This window comes from Puma concolor, chromosome F2 (assembly GCF_028749965.1).
Source record: "Puma concolor isolate L17-30 chromosome F2, mPumCon1.1.hap2, whole genome shotgun sequence".
Classification (NCBI taxonomy): Eukaryota; Metazoa; Chordata; class Mammalia; order Carnivora; family Felidae; genus Puma; species Puma concolor.
In genome coordinates this window covers 83,061,504-83,083,155 of record NC_141684.1, presented here as the reverse complement: position 1 = coordinate 83,083,155, position 21,652 = coordinate 83,061,504, and the positions used below count along the sequence as shown (strand labels likewise).

Below are 21,652 nucleotides of genomic sequence, written 5' to 3'. Positions count from 1 at the left end.
AATGCTTTCTCTGCATCTATTGAGAAGATCTTGTGGTTCTTGTCCTTTCTTTTATTGATGTGATGTATCACATTGATTGTTTTGCGGATATTGAACCAGCCCTGGATATCAGGTATAAATCCCAGTTGCTTGTGGTGAGTAATTTTTTTTAATGTATTGGTGGATACCATTGGCTAATATCTTGTTGAGGATTTTTACGTCCATGTTCATCAGGGAAATTGCTCTGTAGTTCTTTTTAGTGGGGTCTTTGTCTGGTTTTGGAATCAAGCTCATGCTGCCTTCATAGAAAGAATTTGGAAGTTTTCTTTCCATTTCTATTTTTTGGAACAGCTTCAAGTGAATAGGTGTTAACTCTTCCTTAAATGTTTGGTAGAATTCGCCTGGAACACCATCTGGCTTTGACTCTTGTTTTTTGGGTCATTTTTGATTACTGATTTGAATTTTTTACTGGTTGTGGGTCTCTTCAAATTTTCTATTTCTTTCTTAGTTTTGGTAGTTTATATGTTTCTAGGAATTTGTCCGTATCTTCCAGACTGCCCATTTTATTGGCGTATAATTGCTCACAATATTCTCTTACTGATTTTATTTCTGCTCTGTTGGTTGTGATCTCTCCTTTTTCATTCTTGATTTTATTTATTTGGGTCCTTTCCTTTTTCTTTTTGATCAGACTCACTTGGAGTTTATCAGTTTTGTTAATTCTTGAAAGAACCAGCTTCTGGTTTCAGTGATCTATTCTACAGTTTTTTTGGTTTCAATAGCATTGCTTTCTGCTCTAATCTTTATTATTTCCTGTCTTCTGCTGGTTTTGGGTTTCATTTGCTGTTCTTCCAGCTCTTTAAGGTGTAAGGTTAGGTTGTGTATCTGAGACTTTTGTTTCTTCTTTAGGAAGGCCTGGATTGCTATATACTTATCTCTTATGACCGCCTTTGCTGTGTCCCAGAGGTTTTGGGCTGTGGTGTTATTATTTTCATTGGCTTCCATGTGCTTTTTTTTTTTTAATGTTTGTTTATTTTTGACAGAGGCAGAGCATGAGTGGGGAGGGGCAAACAGAGAGGGAGACACAGAATCCGATGCAGGCTCCACGCCCTGAGCTGTCCCAGCACAGAGCCCGACACGGGGCTTGAACTCACAGACTGCGAGATCATGACCTGAGCCGAAGTCAGAAGCTCAACAGACTGAGCCATCCAGGCGACCCCCATGTGCTTTTTAATTTCCTCTTTAACTTCTTGGTTAGCCCAATCATTCTTTAGTAAGATGGTCTTTAGTCTCCAAATATTTGTTATCTTTCCAAATTTTTTCTTGTAGTTGATTTTGAGTTTCTTAGTGTTGTGGTCTGAAAATATGCATGGTGTGATCTTGATCTTTTGTACTTGTTGAGGGTTGATTTGTGTACCAGTATATGATCTTTTCTGGAGAATGTTCCATGTGCACTTGAGAAGAATGTGTATTCCATTGCTTTAGGGTGAAATGTTCTGTATATATCTGTTAAGTCCATCTGGTCCGTGTGTCATTCAAAGCCATTGTTTCCTTGTTGATTTTCTGTTCAGATGATCTGTCAATTGTTGTAAGTGGGGTATTAGGTCCCCTACTATTATGGTATTATTATCAATGGGTTTCTTTGTGTTTGTGATTAATGGATTTATAAGTATTTGTGTGCTTTCACATTTGGAGCATAAATGTTTACAATTGTTGGGTCTTCTTGGTGGATAGACCTCTTAATTATGATGTAATGCCCTTCTTCATCTCTTTATTTTTAAGAGTGATAGAAGTACGGCTACTCTAGCTTTCTTTTGTTGACCATTAGCATGATAGATGGTTCTTGATCCCCTTACTTTCAATCTGAAGGTGTCTTTTGGTCTAAAATGGGTCTCTCGTAAGCAGCATATAGATGGATCTTAGTTTATTATCCATTGTGTTATTATCCATTGTTTTGATTGGAGCATTTTGTCCATTGACGTTTAGAGTGAGTACCTAAAGATACGAGTTTATTGCCATTATGTTTCTTGTAGAGTTGGAGTTTCTGGTGGTGTTCTGTTTCTTTCTGGTCTTTGTTTCTTTTGGTCTCTTTCTGTCTCTCTCTTTTTTTCCCCATCTTTTCTCCCCTCAGAGAGTCTCCTTTAAAATTTCTTGCAGGGCTGGTTTAGTGGTCACCAATTGCTTTAACTTTTGTTTGTCTGGGAGACTTTTAATTTCTCCTTCTATTTTGAATGACAGCTTTGCTAGATAAAAAATTCTTGGCTGCATATTTTTCCGATTCAGCACATTTAATATAACCTGCTACTCCTTTCTGGCCTGCCAAGTTTCTTTGGATAGGTCTGCTGCAAACCTGATCTGTCTTCCCTTGTAGGTTAAGGACTGTTTTTCCCTTGTTGCTTTCATGATTCTTTCCTTACCTGAGTATTTTGTGAATTTGACTGTGATATGCCTTGCTGATGGTTGGTTTTTGTTGAATCTAATGGGAGTCCTCTGTGCTTCCTGGATTTTCATGTCTGTGTCTTTTCCTGGGTTAGGAAAGTTTTCCGCTATGATTTGCTCACATAACCCTTCTAACCCTTTTTCTCTCTCTTCATCTTCTGGGACCCCTATGATTCTGATGTTCCTTTTTAATGAGTCACTGATTTCTCTAATTCTTTTTTTCTTTAAAAATTTTTTTTAATCTTTATTTTTGAGAGAGAGAGAGAGCGAGCGAGTGGGAGAGGAACAGAGAGAGAGGAGCACACAGAATCCGAAGCAGGCTCCAGGCTCCTAGCCGTCAGCACAGAGCCCGACACGGGGCTCAAACTTACGAACCATGAGATCATGACCTGAGCCAAAGTCGGACACCCAACTGACTGAGCCACCCTGGCACCCCTGATTTCTCTAATTCTTAAATTATGCTCTTTTGGCTTAGTCTCCCTCTTTTTTTCTGCTTCAGTATTCTCCATAAGTTTGTCCTCCATATCGCTGATTCAGTGCTCTGCCACATCCATCCTTGCTGCCGTGGCATCCATTTAAGATTGCAGCTAAGTTATATCAGTTTTTATTTCATCTTGACTAGCTTTTATTTCTTTTATCTCCGCAGAGAGTGATTCTAATCTATTTTCGACCCCCGCTAGCATTCTTATTATTGTGATTCTAAATTCTGGTTCAGATATCTTGCTTGTAGCTGTGTTGGTTAAGTCCCTGGCTGTTGTTTCTTCCTGCTCTTTCTTTTGGGGTGAATTCCTTCATTTCATCATTTTGAAGGAAGAAAAGGAAGTAATGACAAAAATATTAAAATTAAAAAATTAAAAACAACATGCATACACACAAAAATCAAGTAAATTATGCTAGATCCTAGGTGTGTTTTGGTCTGGTGGTTGAAAGGAGCTTGATAGATTAGAGAAAAAAGGGAAAAAAGGGAAAAAAAGGAAAACGTTGAAAATTTGAAAAATGAATACAATGAAATAAAGTGAAATGATGGAAGCAAAATAGAATTTGGGAAAATTGCCAAAAAGTAAACGGTATAGTAGAAAAAAAATATTTTTAATAAAAATTGAAAATAAAAAATTTTGTCTCTTTCTATATTTAAGAAAAAGAAGAAATGAAAGAGAGAGAGAAAAAAGAAAATTTAATAGATGGACAAATGAAATAAGATTGAAATTACACCGTTTTCCCCTAGAAGTCAAACCATGAAGCAATTTATAGTCTGTAAACTAAGCAGGCAGAGAGACTTCTGTTGTTCCTGAAGAGTGACGTTGGTCTAGTTGGGCACAGCTTAGTGAAACGGCTCTGTTCTCCACTAGATGGCGCTGCTTAGCTTACTGAGGTGTATTGTGCCGCTTGTAGGTGTTTTTGTGCATGCACGGGAGGGGTGAAAATGGCGTCACCCAGCTACCTAGTCTCTAGTATCTGAATGCTGTTCTCCATGATCAGCAGTCAGGCACGCGTCCTTTGTTTCCAGCGTTTGTCTACTCCCTGCTTTTAAATTGTCCGTGACCAAGCTCTCAGGTTGCTAGGTGGCACCTCCCTCCTGAATTTTACGTCTGAGTAGGCTGTGTTTCCCGACCCCTCACTTCTGAGGGACTGTGGCTTTGTCCTGCTCAAACTTTCTGGGGGCGGGTCTCACTGAGCAGTGGCTGGGTGCTGGCCGCACCCAGGAACGTTCTCGGGACTGTGCTGCTGCTGATGCCCAGAGACTGCGGCTGGGTGCCTGCCTGCCCCAGGAAATGTTCACGCGATCGTGTAGTGGTAGCGTTTCAGGGATTGTGACAAATCTCAACACACATCTGGCACCTGGCTTCACTCTTACTGACCTTGTTTCAGCACCAGCGAATGTGGTTGTTCTCCGGGGTCTGCTGGCACCTTTGCCTGTTCAGGGGTTGTAAAGCCTCTACCAAATGTCTTCCCAGCAGGGGAACTGCCTCTCCCTGTGTGGCCCGAAGACTCTTGGACCTCACTCTGCTTCTGGGGATTTCCCCTTCCCACCAGAGCATTGGCACGTATGGAGCTGCGGAGTTTCAGACTCTGCGCTCTCTCTGTTTATATAGTCTTAGTGGAATTTAAACCCTCTCCTTTCTCTGTTCTCCCATTTTAGTTCATTCCCTGTGGCTGTTTTTCCAATTTTCCACTTTCTCTCCAGCTGCTTTTGGGGGGAGGGGTGCTTTTCCCGTACTCTCTGCCCGTCTCTGTCCTTTCTCCACAAGCAAAAACAGCTCCCTGCCCTCCGTGGCTTCTCTCTCCCCCAGTTCACTTCTGCACCACATACTTGCTGAGTTCTGTGGTTCAGGTTGTGCAGATTGTTGTGTTAATCCTGAAATCAGTTTTCTAAGTGTACAGGATGGTTTCATGTTGATCTGGCTGTATTTCATGGATGTGAGACGCAAAAAAAACTTCCATGGTGCTCCGCCATCTTGGTTCCTCCCCTTTAGTGAAATCATTTTTAATCTCCTGCAGTTTCTTGAAATAGAGACAAAAGTTAAAATTACTGTACATGATAAGTCTTTATTTCAACAAAAGAATATTCTTATTTTTGGGTCGCCTGGGTGGCTCAGTAGGTTAAGCATCTAACTTTTGATTTCGGCTCAGGTCATGATCTCATGGTTTGTGAGTTCTAGCCCTGCTCGGACTCTGTGCTGGCAGTGTGGAGACTGCTTGGGATAATTTCTCTCCCTCCCTCTCTCTCAAAAACTAAACAGAATATTTTGATTATTTCTGAGACTTATCTGTAAATATTTTTAATATTAAATCAGTATTTGTGTCAGCTCATACTGTCTGATGAATATTCAGTTCTGAAGTGTTCTAAATGTAATTTATATGCCTTGATGTCAGTAATTCTGTATTCTTGATCTTTTTGACATCATTCTTGTTGATAGTATTTATAGTGGGTTGTGATTGTTGGTTTTGAAAAGCTAGTGGGGTTTATAGGCCCATTTACAATTGTGGGATGGGTTTTCCTGAGCAAAGAAGTGTGAATAAGGATTAATGATTCAGTCAGATTTGTTCCTTTGCTGAATGGATGGTCAGAGATAATGAATGGTGAGGCCTACGCAGCTAGGAATTCCACTGATGGTTGCCTGGAAGAGACAGTAAGTATACCTCGTACAAAATACAGGTTAGTAAAGTGATCACACTGGATGATTTCATTTACTTTTCTAAAGTATTCTGCTGTTAATAACATTGTAAGGTAAAAAGGCCTAGTGAATTTAAAGCCCCAGTTGTAGCCTATCTTTGGGTCCATGTTGATGAACATATGAAAGTTTCTGTTAAATATTAGCAATGTGTATGTGTTACTAGATTTGTTTTTTTGTTTATACAGTTAATATAATTCATGTACTTTATTTTTTTTAAGTTTTTGTTTTAATTCCAGTTAGTAAACATACGGTGTTGTATTAGCTTCAGGTGTACAATGTAGTGATTCAACAGTTCCAAGTGTCACTTGGTGCTCATCACGACAAGTGCACTCCTTAATCCCCATCACTTACTTCACCCATCCCACACCCACCTCCCATCTGGTAACGATCAGTTTGTTCTCTATAGTTAAGAGAACTTGATTCTCTTGTTTCTTGGTTTCTCTCTCCTTTTTACTTCCCATTTGCTTGTTTGTTTCTTGTTTTTTAAAAAAAAAATATTTATTTTTGAGAGAGAGAGAGAGAAAGGGGGGAGGGGCAGAGAGAGAGAGAGGGAGACACAGACTCTGAAGCAGGCTCTAGGCTCTGAGCTGCCAGCACAGAGCCTGACTCGGGGCTCAGACCCACGAACCATGAGATCATGACCTGAGCCAAAGCCGGAGGCTTAACCGACTGAGCTACCCAGGCTCCCCTGCTTGTTTGCCTCTTAATTCCACTAATAAGTGAAATCATATGTTATTTGTCTTTCTTTGACTTGTTTTGCTTAGCATAATACTCTGTGGCTCCACGTTTTTGCAAATGGCAAGACTTCTTTTTTATGGCTGGATAATTTCACATTACCTCTCTCTGTCTCTCTTTTACATTTTCTTTATCCATTTATCAATCGATGGATACTTGGGCTACTTCCATATCGCAGCTGTTGTAAATAATGATGCCATAAACATAGGGGTGCGTGTATCCCTTTGAATTAGTGTTTTTGTATTCTTTGGGTAAATACCCAGTTGTGTAATTGCTGATCATAGCGTAGTTCTATTTTTAACTTTTAGAGGAACATCTGTACTGTTTTCCAGAGTGGCTGCAGCAGTCTGTATTCCCACCAACAGTGCAAGAGAGTTTTTCACCATATCCTTATCAACACCTGTTTCTTTTGTTGCCAATTTTGGCCATTCTGACAGGTGTGAGGTGATATCTAATTGTACTTCTGATTTGTATTTTCCTGATGGTAAGTGATTTTTGAGCATCTTTTCATGTATCTGTTGCCCATCTGTATGTTTTCTTTGGAGAAATATCTCTTCATGTCTTCTATCCATTTTTGTCTAAGTTTATTTATTTTGAGAGAGAGAGTGTGGGGGAAGGGAAGAGAGAGAATCTCAAGCAGGCTCTGCACTGACTTGGGCTCCGTCCCACCAACCGCAGGATCACGATCTGAGCCGAAATCAAGAGTTGTAAGCTTAACTGACTGAGCCATTCAGGCACCCTCTTCTGTCCATTTTTAAATTGGATTACAGAAAAGTCTTGGTTTACAAGCATAATTCCTTCTGGAAAGATGCTTGTAATCCAAAGTCTTCATATATCAAAGCAAATTTCAAGAACCATTGGCTCAATTGTGATTGATTATGTGACGTTCAGTGTCATGTACTACTTGTATTGCAAGACATTGCTCATTTATCAAATTAAAATTTATTAGAAATGTTTTCTGGTCTTGCAAAACACTTTGCAGAACAAGTTACTCGCATTCCAAGGTTTTACTGTATTTGTTTTTTGGGTGTTGAGTTTTGTAAGTTATTTTGTATATTTTGGGTCCTAACATTGGTTACGCCATTTGCACATATTTTCTCCCATTCCATAGGTTGCCTTTAATTTTGTTGATTGTTTCCTTTGTGCATAGAAGGTTTTTATTTTGATGTTGTCCCAATAGTTTTTGCTTTTATGTCCCTTGCCTGAGGAGACATATCTAGAAAAAAGGTGCTACAGCCGATGTCAGAGAAGTTACTACCTGTGTTCTCTTTTGGGATTTTTATGGGTTCAGGTGTCACATTTAGGTCTTGAATCTATTTTGAAATTATTTTTGTGTATGGTGTAAGAAAGTGGTCTAATATCTTTCTTATGCATGTTGCTGTCTAGTTTTCCCAGCACCATTTCTGGAAGGGACTTTTTTTCATTGGATATTCTTTCCTGCTTTGTCAAAGATGAAATGACCATATAGTTGTGGGTTTATTTCTGTTTTTCTAATTTTGGTGGATTAATCTGTGTCTATTTTTAGTGCCAGTACCATACTGTTTTTGATTACTATAGTTTTGTAATATAACTTGAAAACTGAAATTGTGATTCCTCCAGTTTTGTTTCTCTTTTTCAAGATTGCTTTGGCTATTCAGGGTCTTTTGTGGTTCCATACACATTTCAGAATTGTTTGTTCTAATTCCATGAAAAATGCTGTTGGTATTTTGATAGTGATTGCACGTAGACTGCTTTGGGTAGTATGGACATTTTAACAGTGTTTGTTCTTCCAATCCATGAGCATGGGATGTCTTTCTGTTTCTTTGTGCCATCTTCAGTTTTTTTCATCAGTGTTTTATAGTTTTCAGAGTACGGGTCTTTCACCTTTGTGGTTAGGTTTATTCTTAGGTATCTTATTTTTGGTGCAGTTGTAAATGGGATTGTTTTCTTAATTTCTGTTTCTGCCGCTTCATTATTGGTGTATAGAAATGCAACAGATTTCTGTACGTTGATTTTGTTTCTTGTGACATTACTAAATTCATGTATTGGTTCTAGCAGTTTTTTGGTGGAGTCTTTCGGGTTGTCTCGACAGAGTATCATGTCATCTGCAAATAATGAAAGTTTTATTTCTTCCTTTCCAATTTGGTTGCCTTTCATTTCCTTTTGTTGTCTGAATGCTGTGGTTAGGACTTCCAGTACTATGTTAAATAACAGTGGTGAGAGTGGGCATCTTTGTCTTGTTCCTGACCTCAGGGGGAAAGCTCTCAGTTTTTCCCCATTAAAGATGATGTTCGCTGTGGGATATAATTCATGAATTTGGAAATGATTTTATATAATATTTTAAATGTATGATGTAGTTACCTGAATATATGCCAATTTGAGTTTTTGCACTTCTAAACTACTTTTCCACCTGCCCTTCTCATCTTTGTCCTTAAACAGCAAATCACTTCAAAACTTAGTGGCTTCAAACAGTGATTCATTCTTTCTCATGATTTCTCATCGACGAGGTGGTTCTGCTGGTCTCACATGATGATGGGCTGGGCCTGTTGCCCAGGTGCCTTGATTCAATTAGGAGTGGCCATTCTCTGGCCTGGTTGACTTCTTCATATCCTAGTAGTGTCGTAATTGGTGGTTGGCTCCCAAGAGAGCTAAACAGAAGCTACCAGGCCTCCCACAACTGCACCAGCATCGCTTCTACCATATTCTGTCAAAATAAGTGGCAAGGCCATACCGGATTCAAGGGGATGGGAGATAGTCTCTATCCCTTGATGGGGTAGGGGGCTGTGCCTGGATGGAGAAAAATTGTTCATAGCTGTTTGGAGGCAGTCCACACTCCTTGAGGGTGAATTTCACAAAGTGGAATTTGAAGTCAGAAAATATGAATAAAAAATTCTTGTTATATTTTATCAGATTACCTCTTGAGCAATATGGAATTGATTTCCAGGAATGTATAATTATGTATAAATGAAAATTTCCCATAATTCTACCAGCATTGTGTTTAGCATGTTTTAAGTTAAATTTTGAGGAGTGTATAATTTCATCATTTTTCAGTGTGCATTTTTTTTTTTTTACAAATTTTCTTATTAGTTTTTTTGCTTGTTTTATCATTTGTATTTCATGTCTAAATATGTATAATTCATTTATTGTCATAAATATGTGTGTGGCCATTTACTGCTTGTTCAAGGAACTGGTTATTGATATTAGCAGGCTTAATAATAATTTTGTTTTTTTATTTTTTTGAAATTTTTATTTAAATTCTTATTTAGTTAATATACAGTGCAGTATATTGGTTTCAGGAGTAGAATTCAGTGATTCATCACTACATACAACACCCCGTGCTCATCACAAGTACCCTCCTTAACACCCATCACCCATCTACCCAATCAATCCACAATTTGTTCTCTATCATTAAGAATTTTTTATGACCTGAGCCAAAATTGGATCCTTAACTGACTGAGCCACTAAGAGATTCTTAATGATAGAGAACAAACTGTGGGCATCGGGCTCTGCTGACAGCTCAGAGCCTTGTTTCCTGCCCCCCCCCCCCGCCACCACCCTTGTTTCCTGCCCCCTCTTTCCTTCTAACCTTTCTGTTCATCTGTTTTGTTTCTTAGATTCCACATGAGTGAAATCATATATTTCCCTTTCTCTGACTGACTTATTTCCCTTAGCATGATACATTCTAGCTCCATCCACATCATTGCAAATGGCAAGATGTCACTTTTTTGATAGCAGAGTAATATTCCCTTATATATATTTATACCACATTTTCTTTATCTATTTATCAGTCGTTGGAGTTTTGGGCTCTTTCCATAGTTTGGCTATTGTCGATAGTGCTGCTATAAACACAGGGGTGCAGTACCTCTCTGAATCTGCTTTTTTTGTATCTTTTGGGTAAATACCTAGTAGTGCCATTGCTGGATTGTAGGGTAGTTCTATTTTTGACTTTTTGAGGAACATCCATACTGTTTTCCAGAGTGGCTGCACCACTTTGCATTCCCACCAACAGTGGAAGAGGGTTCCCCTTTCTCCGCATCCTCACTAACATCTGTTGTTTCCTTTGTTGTTGATTTTAGCCATTCTGACAGGCAGGGGGTGGTGTCTCATCTTGGTATTGATTTATATTTCCCTGATGATGAATGATGTTGAGCATGTTTTCATGTGTCTGTTGCCATCTGGTTGTCTTCTTTGGAAAAATGTCTATTCATCTCTTCTGCCCATTTCTTAACTGGGTTTTTTGGGTGTTGAGTTTCATAAGTTTTTTATAGATTTTGGATACTAACCCTTTATGAGATATGCCATTCGCAAGTATCTCCCATTCCAAAGGCTGCCTTTTAGTTTTGTTGATTGTTACCTTTGCTGTGCAGAAGCTTTTTATCCTGAAGTCCCAATAGTTCAGTTTTGCTTTTGTTTCCCTTGCCTTTGATGATGTGTCTAGTAAGAAGTTGCTGCAACTGAGGTCAAAGAGGTTGCCGCCTGTGTTCTTCTGTAGAATTTTGATGGTTTCCTGTTTCATGCTTAGTTCCTTCATCCATTTTGAATTTATTTTTGTGTATGGTGTAAGAAAGTGGTCCAGGTTCATTTTTCTGCATATTGCTGTACAGTTTTCCCAACACCATTTGTTGAAGAGATGGTCTTTTTTCCATTGGATGTCCTTTCCTGCTTTGTCAAAGATGAGTCGACCATATAGTTGTGGGTCCATTTCTGGGTTTTCTATTCTGTTCCATTGATCTATGTGTCTGTTTTTGTGACAGTACCATACTATCTTGATGACTACAGCTTTGTAATACAGCTTGGAATTTGGAATTGTGATGTTTCCAGCTTTGTTTTGCTTTTTCAGGATTGCTTTGGCTATTTGGGGTCTTTTGTGGTTTCATACAAATTTTAGGATTGTTCTAGTTCTGTGAAAAATGCTGGTGTTACTTTGATAGAGATTGCATTAAATGTGTAGATTGCTTTGGGTAGTATAGGCATTTTAACAGTGTTCATTTTTTCAGCCCATGAGCCTGGAATGCTTTTCCACTGTTTTGTGCCCTCTTCAGTTTCTCTCATAAGTCTTCTGTAGTTTTCAGAGTATATATATCCTGTTCATATGTGCATGTATCTGTTTTGGGGCTCCTCCCCATTAGTCTGTTAGTCTAATTTCACATTATGTTAGTTTCTTTGGCTGATGAGAAAATCTTAATATCTAGGGAAATTATTCCTTCTGTTTTCTTTTTCTTTAAAAATTTTCTCCAAACTCTTGCCAGAAGAATATTAGGACTGTTTGTCAAGTTCCAGGAACAATGCTATTTGAATTTCAGTTTACATGGAAAGAATCTCTAGATTAATTTGAGTACTTAACCTTTGCAATAAGTTTGTCATGTAGGCTGATTGCTTTATTTATTCAGGTTTTTGATGTTCTTTACTTATATTTTGTAATTTTTCTCCACTGATGACTTACATATTTTCACCCATTCTTCACCCTGGATGGTTTCTGTTCTTTATGGTGCATCTGGTGAGTTTCTTCTTTTAGGAGACTTTCCTTGTCCCTTCTTTTGGGGTAAGTTGTCCTTTCTAGATAATTCCAGAGGATTTTTCACATTGTATTGTGCTGTCTCTTTAATCATCTTCCTGTCCTAGTTCGTAAACTTCTTGAGAGCAAACTAAGCTATTAGTCTCCTGGTTTCAAGTGTCTATTATAGTAACTGCATCTGGTAGCAGTCAGATGATTATTGAGTGAAGGCATGAATTAATACAATAGTGAATGGATGACAGAATATAGGTCTCCTGATACTTTGCTGTTTTATGTGTGTTTCTCTACATGGTGTTTTCATAATTTTTTGTCCCATTAAGATAGATAATAATGTTAAAACTCAACAAATATCTGACTCTTAAATTTATGGAAAATTGTGAAGTATTATTCAGAGAGCTTTTATAAATGTTTTTATTAATATATGATTTTAAGCACTGCAAAACCATAAATTTCTTGGACTTAAATTTTAACACTTCCTTTACAATATTTTTGCTTGTGGCAAATTTCAACAACGAGTCGTGTTTGGAAAATATGTATTTTATTTTAAGTTGTACATATTCTGTAATCTCCCTACATTTTTTTTTAATCCATGGGGCTTTAATTTTAATTTTTTTTTTTTTTTTTTAATTTTAGAAAGGGAGAGAGAGCACAAGTAGGGAGAGGGGAAGAAGGAGAGAGGGGATCTCCACACTCAGTGCTGAGCTGGATGCAGGGCTTGATCCCACGACCCCCTGGGATCATGACCCGAGCCAAAACCAAGAGTCAGACATTCAACTGACTGATGCCCTCAACCCAGGCACCCCTTGCTTTGTTTTTTGTTTTCTGGATTCTGGGGTGCCTGGTGGCTCAGTTGGTAGAGCATGTGACTCTTGATCTCAGGGTCGTGAGTTCAAGCCCCACATTGGGCTCACTCTAAAAGAATAAAAATGAAGAAAGTTTTATGGCTTTTGAGATACAGTGTACGGTGACAGTTTGTACCTGTGTTGGGAAAGCTGAATTTTAGTTTTGAGTAAGCTACTAGCTTGCAGTGGTCTTGAATAAGTTACTTTATGTCTTTGGTCTTTGTAAAATGTGGGTATAGCTGCCCATCGTACCTCAAAAAGACTTTTTTTATATTCAGATAGGTGGCAGTATGAGAAAGTAACTTGAAAAATATAAAGTGCTATGTTATTTCCCTGGATAGGAGTATTTTGCTTTGAGCATGCCTAGTATGTGACATACAGAGAGATTTTTTTTCCGTAATGTGTATTTATTTTGAGAGAGAGAGAGAGAAGGAGCGAGCAGGCCCTGCGTGAGCGGAGGAGGGACAGAGAGAGAGGGAGAGAATCCTAGGCAGGCCCCGTGCTGTCAGCGCAGAACTGGAAGTGGGGCTCAATCTCACGAACCATGAGATCAATACCTGAGCCCAAATCAAGGATTGGTGCTTACCTGGTTGAGATACCCGGCACCCCTGGGAAGAGTCCTTTTAATGGAGTTCAGAACAGTATGTATTTGATCAGAGTTGCTTACATACTTGGTCAAGATGTGTCCCTCATCCCTATTAGATTTGCATGGATTGGGGACAAATTAGCAGGAGGTAGGGAAAGGAGCTCCATTCGGGACTGGTAGGTTCCATGAGTAGGCAGTGGAGAATACTGGCTAAGAGCTTCAACCCTGACTTACTCGCCATGTAATTAGATTGAATTTTATGAGATTTCTCTTTCTTCTGGTTAAAAAGATGCCTGAATAACTGTACTTTGATTTTATAAGCTTCAGCCTAATAATTTAAGCCTTAATTTTCTTATCTAGTGAAATGGTGATGTTATATCAGCTTACGAGGTGATTTAATGAAGGACTTCTGCCTGTAAAGCTTTTAGCAAATGTTTGTCTCATGGGAGGTGCTCAGTAAATATGTTATTTTTAATCAAGTCAGCTTGTTGGGGGTTGAGAACTCAGAACTCCCAGGGGGGGTGCACAATCAGAGAACTAAAATCAAAGGTGGGGCTTTTCATGAGTGCCATCTTAACAGTGTGTCCACTCATGTTTGTTGAAATCCCTGCCCAAGGACTCTGCAGGGGACACGTAAGCAGCCTTGGCCACATCCCGCAGCACACATGCCCCATACACTCTCTTCCTGAACCTTGTAGACCCTCTGGGTAGTGGGGTGAGGGGAGGGGACCCATAGCCAACCTGGGACCTGGGTGTTTGTGAGGATCAGCTAGAGGAGGGTTGAAAAGCACATAAAACAGAAAACGTTTATTCCATTTCTACAGATATTTTCCTTTAATTAAAAAAATTTTTTTTGTAATGTTTATTTTTGAGAGAGACAGAGACAGAGCTTGAGTGGGGGAGGGGCAGAGAGAGAGGGAGACAGAATCTAAAGCATGCAACGGGCTCCGAGCTTTCAGCACAGAGCCCGATGTAGGGCTTGAACCCATGGACGGTGAGATCATGACCTGAGCCGAAGTCGGACGCCCAACCGACCGAGCCACCCAGGCACCCCTCCTTTAAGTTTTGAGTAGGTGATGATTCCCCTAGTCAAGTCTTCCTATTCCTGCCCCCCAAGCAAGACTAATATTATTCATTGGGGCATTTTAAGATGGCACCTGATTATGTTTGCCACAGAAATAAGTTCGTAGGTGGGGGAAAAGGAAGTTACAAAACTTTGAGGCATGAACTCATTTTGGGGAAAAAAGCATGGAAGACATATATTTTGTATGGAAAATAATCTGAAGAGAAATACACTAAAATGGTAACAATAATTATTTTTTGAATTTTAGGGGCTTTTGTACATCTTAGAATGTTCACCATCAGGTAGAACTGGAATTTATACTGCCCTCTCTAAAACTATACCACCTCTTGTCTTTTTTTTGTGGTAGAACTTACTTAATTTAGATGATTAATTGCAAACTGATAGTAAATTTGCTTTGCTGTTGTTTCTCATGTTTGTATGGCTGATTGGATAGATTTATTACTATTCAAGTTCTTAGCCTTTTTTTCCTTGTAACTTGAAAAAGGTCAAAATGTATGAGTTAAAGTTGGGAAATCTTTTTTCTTAATAAACATTGCATGACAAGATTCATTCTGGGCTTTATTTGGCAGTCTTTATGCCTTTATTTTTGGTATCATGGGAATTAAAGGCAAGTGATGTGCAATTTGATATCTTTCACATTTAAAACTGGAAGCATTTTTCTAGAATGTATTTGTTTGCATTCAGAGTTTTGGTTATGAATGTCATTATTTTTGGTCTTATTTCCCAGGAGTATAGGTTCATTGTAACATACTAAAGAAGAAACTAGATTAGTGGAGAAGCCTAGAGGTTTTTGACTTGGTTTGTCAATTAATAGTTAAGTGACTTTAGGATTATCACTCCACTTTTACTGGTGATAATTTTATTTCCTCTAAAGTATTAGGTTTTGGACTGGATGATCTTTGGTATTCTTCTGGACCAAAAATTGACATCATTTTAAAAGCTTCAGCTAGGAAGGATGGATTTATGGGTGACTTTTTTTTTTTTCTTTTAATGAAGATTCAAGACTAACAGAACAAAATAGTTTAAACTTAATAACACACACAGACATACAGGAAAAAGACAAGTAGAACTATAGAAAAAGGCTCATATATGGCAAGAGATCCAGAGGGCAGTCTACGTAAATACTTCAATTTTCATGGAGTAACATCCCCACCTTGTGGCTTTTATTTCCTCACAGATATTAGTGGTTGGTTGAAATAAAACCAGCGTACTCTAACCCTGAATTTGAAAATATGACTCAGTGTTAATCTTGTATTTTTTTGTCTTATACTTTAAAAGCAAAATCGTCTTAGCTGCTATAATTTTTTAAATGTTAGTACTATCAGTAATTATCTATTAGTCTTACAATTATTTTCCCAAAATGCAATATAAAGAAATGGTGAAAAGTTTAGTAGTAACTATCTTTATCACTTTTACGGCACTTATATAAGAAGAAACCTTAATTTTCTAGTTCCCTTTGTAGTTTTGGATGCTCATAAAGGTCACTTGATTGAATTGTTTATAAATCAGCAACAGAATTCAATGCAAATTTAGAATAATTCTTGGGGAGGGGCGTGTGGGTGGCTCAGTTCGGTTAAATGTCCGACTTCAGCTCAGGTCATGATCTTGCGGTTCCTGAGTTCAAGCACCGCGTCGGGCTCTGTGCTGACAGCTAGGAGCCTGGAGCCTGCTTCAGATTCTGTGTCTCCCTCTCTCTCTGCCCCTCCCCTGCTCATGCTCTGTCTCTCTCTGTGTCAAAAATAAATAAAAACATCAAAAAAAAATTTTTTTTAGAATAATTCTTGGGGAATGGCTTTAAATGGCAAGGATAATCAAGCTGATTTAAGGTTATTTTAAAAAGGAGTTCAGTAGCAATGCATTGTGGAGGTCATGACTGTATAAGCTACAGGAAAATAGCAGCTGTCCCGATGTTAGGTGAATAGAAACTAACAGCTTAGGGTAAAATTTCTAGGGGCCACCCTACAGTTTTTAGAGCTTTTATAGAGTATATATATCATTTCATAAAGTATATTCTAATACATAGAATATATTCTCATATATAGAATATTATTCTTTTAAAGAATAAAGAGCTTTTATTCTCACGTAGCATAGATGGAGGCTAATGGAAGTTTTATGTAATTCCATCTAATACAAACACTAAAATGGTCATCATAGTCAACATTTATTGTGTTTAAGGTGGATTACCTTGTTTAATTTTCACAGTGATTCTGTGAGGTAGGAACTATTGTTACCTCAGTTTTACGGGTGAGAAAGCAGGGCTGGGAGTCACATGTTAAGTGGTTAGCAGATCTGGACCTGGGCAGTCTGATTTCTAGATCTGTGACAGGATATGCCACTTGTGTAGTTTGTACTGCTGTGTGACTTGATGTAAAAGTGACTTTGGTCTAGAAAACTGGACTTCAGTACTGGATCTGCCTCTTACAGCTGTGTGACATAACTTCTTCATAGCCCAGTTTCCACAACTGTAAAATGGGTGCTTTTAGGATTAAAGGGGATGATTTATTTAAAATAGAACACAATATATGCTCAACAAATGGTTTTAATAATCATAGTAGTTGTAATAATGGCTATTTTTGTGTTTTTTGTTTTTTTTTTTTTTTTTTTTTTTGGTGATTTGTAAAAGCTCTGTATTTCTGTGGCCCAAGATTTTCAAGCATTTTTTCATGAAGCACAAAATGGCTAGTGTTCTTTTAATTTACAGTATTTTTATTGCTTTTTCGTTACATGTCCAGAAGGGTTACTGTCAATTAGTAAGTGAAAGATGTTTTGGTTTCACCAAGAGAGAAGTTATACAAAATGATGGCCACTTTATTTATTTATTTTTTTTAAATTTTTTTTTTTTCAACGTTTATTTATTTTTGGGACAGAGAGAGAGAGAGCATGAATGGGCGAGGGGCAGAGAGAGAGGGAGACACAGAATCGGAAACAGGCTCCAGGCTCTGAGCCTTCAGCCCAGAGCCCGACGCGGGGCTCGAACTCACGGACCGCGAGATCGTGACCTGGCTGAAGTCGGACGCTCAACCGACTGCGCCACCCAGGCGCCCCGCTGATGGCCACTTTAGAAGAGATGTCATCCCACCCCCCCCCCCCAAAAAAAAATCATAATCGTGTGTGTGCATGCATGAGAGAGAGAGTGCACGGCCACATGTGCACAAGCTCTAGAGCCAAAGAGAGGCTTCTGAGGGCATTTACCTAATGTTTTTCAAGACTTGTGTGGTGGGGCTGGGGGATGTTTCAATCTAGATGCTTTTGAGAACATGAAAGACCACAAGGTCCGTTCTTTGGAGACGTGAGACCAGTAATTGTAAGAAAGGTTGTGGTCAGTTGGAAGAATCATGGTTGGATTCCAGGGGTTGGAAGTCACAATGGTGGCAAAGACCAGGTCTGTTGAGGACGAAGGAGTGAGAACTGTGAAATGCTAGGTTCTGGGCAGAGAGGCAAACTTCTGTGTTAAGATTTTAGAAATAAAGTAGGGGTGATGAAGTCTAAAGAGGGGGAGGTATGAGAAGGGCTAGTGGATCGTGCAAAATTTGCTGGGTTGGGCCCAGAGGTGAAGGGCGGGTCCTAGGAAACTGCTATATCCATAAGGAGAGTTATTCTCAAATCAAGGAGCTCCCCAAGGGATGATGACACCCCATGCTGACATGGGGAGAGGTAAGACCCTCTAGTTAGGGATGAGGACAAGAAAGGAGACTGACTGGGGGCCATGGATGGGGCTGCTTCAGCATTCTTGAAAAAAATTGTGCCCTCTAGTGCTTTTTTAAAGATGGAACATAATTTTGTTATTTAAAAAGCATTAGAGAGGACATGTTAATGAATTTGAACTTTCTGGTCCTGCCTATTTACTTGATGAAGTGTTCTAGGCTTGGAACAGAAATCTCAGTTATGGAAAATATTCATTTTATAATGATTTCCTTATGACTGATTTATGCCAGGATAACATTGATTTGTTAGGAATTTATCTACATGTTCTATGCTGCAGCTAATATTGGTTACGGTGTTTTCTTCAGGGTTTTCATTTTGAGTGGTTTTAGATTGAGCGTTTTCTGGGGGAGAATGCTTAAAGGGAATTTGGCATTTTGGGAAATAATTTGTAAAGTTTAAACTGGAAAAAGCTCAATTTGAATATATGCAACTCTTGTAATTATGGGCTTTTTACATTTACATTCTTTTGTATAGGAGTTAAAGTTCCTCGTAATTTTCGCTTGTTGGAAGAACTTGAAGAAGGACAAAAAGGAGTAGGCGATGGTACGGTTAGCTGGGGCCTTGAAGATGATGAAGATATGACACTTACAAGGTGGACAGGCATGATTATTGGGCCACCAAGGGTCAGTGCTATAAATTATATTTTTTTCTATTAATATTATTGTCATTTTAGAGTAACTATTTTATTTAATATTGATATTAAAGTAATTATCACTTTTAACTGAAACAATTCCTCCCTTTTAATTCATTTTGTATACATTTATCGAGATGCTTCCTGTGTGTAGGGTATAATGCTTGATTTTGTGGAGGACTGGGGGGAAAATACTGATACGGTCATTGCCGTCAAGGTGTTTGCAGTTGAGCAGAGAAGAAAAAATAATTACAAATGACAGATTCTAAATATGGCAGAGAAAGTTCACTACGGGACTTTAGAATATGTTTCTTCTAGCTGGAATAATTGAGGAAGGCTGAACAGTGGAGGAAGTTGCCTTTGGAATGAGCCTTAAAGGACTGACTGGTAGGATTTCAGAAGGTGGTGATGGGGATGGAGAACATTCCAGATAGAGAGGAGAAAAGGTGAGGAAATGGAGGGGTTACTTGGGAAGAGCAAACAGTATATTTTGACATAACCTGTTACTAACCCGCTCGCTATGTGTGTAACCAAGGTGTAACCAAGGGTTTCTAAATTGGTTTGTATTGAATGCACACTGCTGTTTGCCCTCTTGACATGTGACTTGTCTTGTATATACTATAGGCCTCAATTTTTTCATTTATAAAATACAGAGAAAAGTCTATGCTTTTTGTATATTTTCTAGCATTGTTGGCAACAGACCCGTTGTGTTTCATTTTATTTAGGTCTTTCTCAAGCTTAAGAAGTTTTATTTTTACTCAAAATCTTTTCCAGACTGGGAAATATTTTTCCACGTTGCATTCCTTACTCAAAGATCCCATTTACTGCACTCCTGGCAGTGAGTCTTTGAAATATGTATTCCATAATGTTTTTGACTTCTGCAAAGAGCACCCGTTTGAAGGTTTTCTTTTTTAGTCTTTGGTTTTATATGCTATTGGCTACCTGATGAGAGCATTTCAATTGTTTTGCTTTTGGGTGGAGTTTAGATTGCCTCTTGATTTTTACAAAAGAAAAATGGATCAAGTAATCAGCAGTGTTAACTTTAGAGAGTGAATCACCATATGTTTTATATTTTCTGGTATTTCTTTGCAGAATTTGAGCACACTACTAACCTGACAAACTCCTATTTCCTTCTTCTGCTTTGGTTTTCCCGTAAGATATTTGAGGAAGGAAATGTAATTTGATGGTTAAGATTCTTGATGTGTTTTTTTATAACTTGGTATTTGTAATGAGAACCTTGATTTTCACTGCTTGTGAACATTATTAACATGGTCTGTTTGGTTAAAAAAGAAAGGACTTTAGTTTATGAACTTTTTTTTTTAATTAAGTTTTTATGTATTTACTTTGGGAAAGACAGAGAGTGTGAGTGGGGGAGGGAGTGAGGGAGGAGGGAGAGAGAGAATCCTAAGCAGGCTCTGTGCTGCCAGCACGGAGCCCGACATTGGGCTTGAAACTGTGAGATCATGACCTGAGACAAAACCAAGAGTTAGATGCTTAACCAACTGAGCCACCCAGGCGCCCCCTAATTTATGAACAACATTCTTAATGAATAGTTTGAAGATTTGACAGTCTGAACTTGAGTAGAGTATAAATTTATATTTATATATACTAGATATTTACTGTATGTAGTATATTTATTTACTAGATATCTACTATATTTATTTATACTAGAGTATAAGTTTGAAATTTAGATTTAGTTTTTCTCCAGCCACTACCTCCAATGGACTTTAAACTTTAGGAATGTTTTAGAGCTTGTGTGTGAGTTTCCTCAGTGATTTTGTGGACCGGCCTGGAGCATAGTTCCCGAATATGGAAGAGCAGCTCCCAGTTGATCTCACATGCAGACTAGCTGCCTTTCCTGGTGTCACCGAATTGCAGGAAGCCTCTCTGTGTCCAGGCTGTGTCCAGTGCATAGTGAAGCCTGCTCTAGCTTGCGGGGGTGGGTTTGGTTTGCTCAAAAGAGCTGTGTAGACACAATGCTGCCATTGGGCCACTGGACATGCTGGACGGCTGGTCACTGGGCCTTCCCCTCCCTCCCTCCCGCCTTCCCTCTCTTCCTTCCTTCCTTCCTTCCTTCCTTCCTTCCTTCCTTCCTTCCTTCCTTCCTTCCTTTTCTTTCTTTTATTTCTTTTATTTTTTTTTAATTTTTTGGACTTTTATTTGTTTTTGAGAGAGAGAGAGAGAGAGAGAGAGAGAGAGAGAGAGAGACATTACAAGCAGGGGAGGTACAGAGAGAGAGGGAAACACAGAATCCAAAGCAGGTTCCCTGCTCTGGGCTCTCAGCACAGAGCCCCATGCAAGGCTCAGACTTACAAACCTCAAGATCATGACCTGAGCTGAAGTCAGGCACTTAACCAACTGAGCCACCCAGGCACCCTGGGCCTTCCCCTTTCTCAGGGTAGTGGTGTTGGAGCCTCTTCTTACTTTCTTTGGAAGCCAGGAAGGGGCAAGAGGGGAGCACCTTACAAAGGCACAGCATCTTTCCGGCCAGCCAATGATCTTTCTGCCTTCTGTCACCATCTCCCGCCTTCCTCCTTCACTGAGACCCAGTGAGGGTGAGTACTTGTGCACTCATTCAGTTGCCTTGTAATAAAACCTGCAGGAGTTACTGTCTCCCCTTAATTGTTTTCTCTTTAGGAGGTGCCATATTTAGAGCAGTTTGTCCCCAGCTTCAGGTATCCACATCTAACCAGCATAATGGGAAAATTTTGCCTTACCATACTGTTACTTGGTTAGGGGTTTTTAATTTTTTTAATACATTATTAACATCCCTGATTTTTTTTATGTTATTCTAGTACTTTGGATTTATATAATCAGCAATTTTGTTTTTCCATATATGTGTTTTAAATTTTCTGAAGCAATATTTTTTTAGCATTAGAGATTTAGTAACTTTTCCAAGTTTTCCTTATGTGTAAATGGATCTGCTTTGCCCATTTAGTTTGGAGAATTAAATGACTTAATAATTAGACAATAGGAAGGTACCT

The 21,652-nt window shown here is 38.8% G+C and overlaps 1 protein-coding gene across 4 annotated transcripts in view; it reads left to right on the top strand.

Moving 5' to 3' along the window:
• The window catches only part of UBE2V2 (ubiquitin conjugating enzyme E2 V2), a 60,550-nt gene that overhangs the window by 17,747 nt on the left and 21,151 nt on the right, over positions 1-21,652 (top strand). For 2 of the 4 annotated variants that reach the window (XM_086695506.1, XM_086695505.1), the window contains exons 1-2: positions 11,760-11,802; positions 18,512-18,660. In XM_086695506.1, the coding sequence (XP_086551632.1) occupies positions 11,775-11,802; positions 18,512-18,660 (177 nt within the window). In that variant the 5' untranslated portion in view covers positions 11,760-11,774. Of the gene's footprint in view, positions 1-11,759; positions 11,803-18,511; positions 18,661-21,652 lie in introns of those variants that run through there. The other 2 variants (XM_025922486.2, XM_086695507.1) reach the window with 1 other exon arrangement.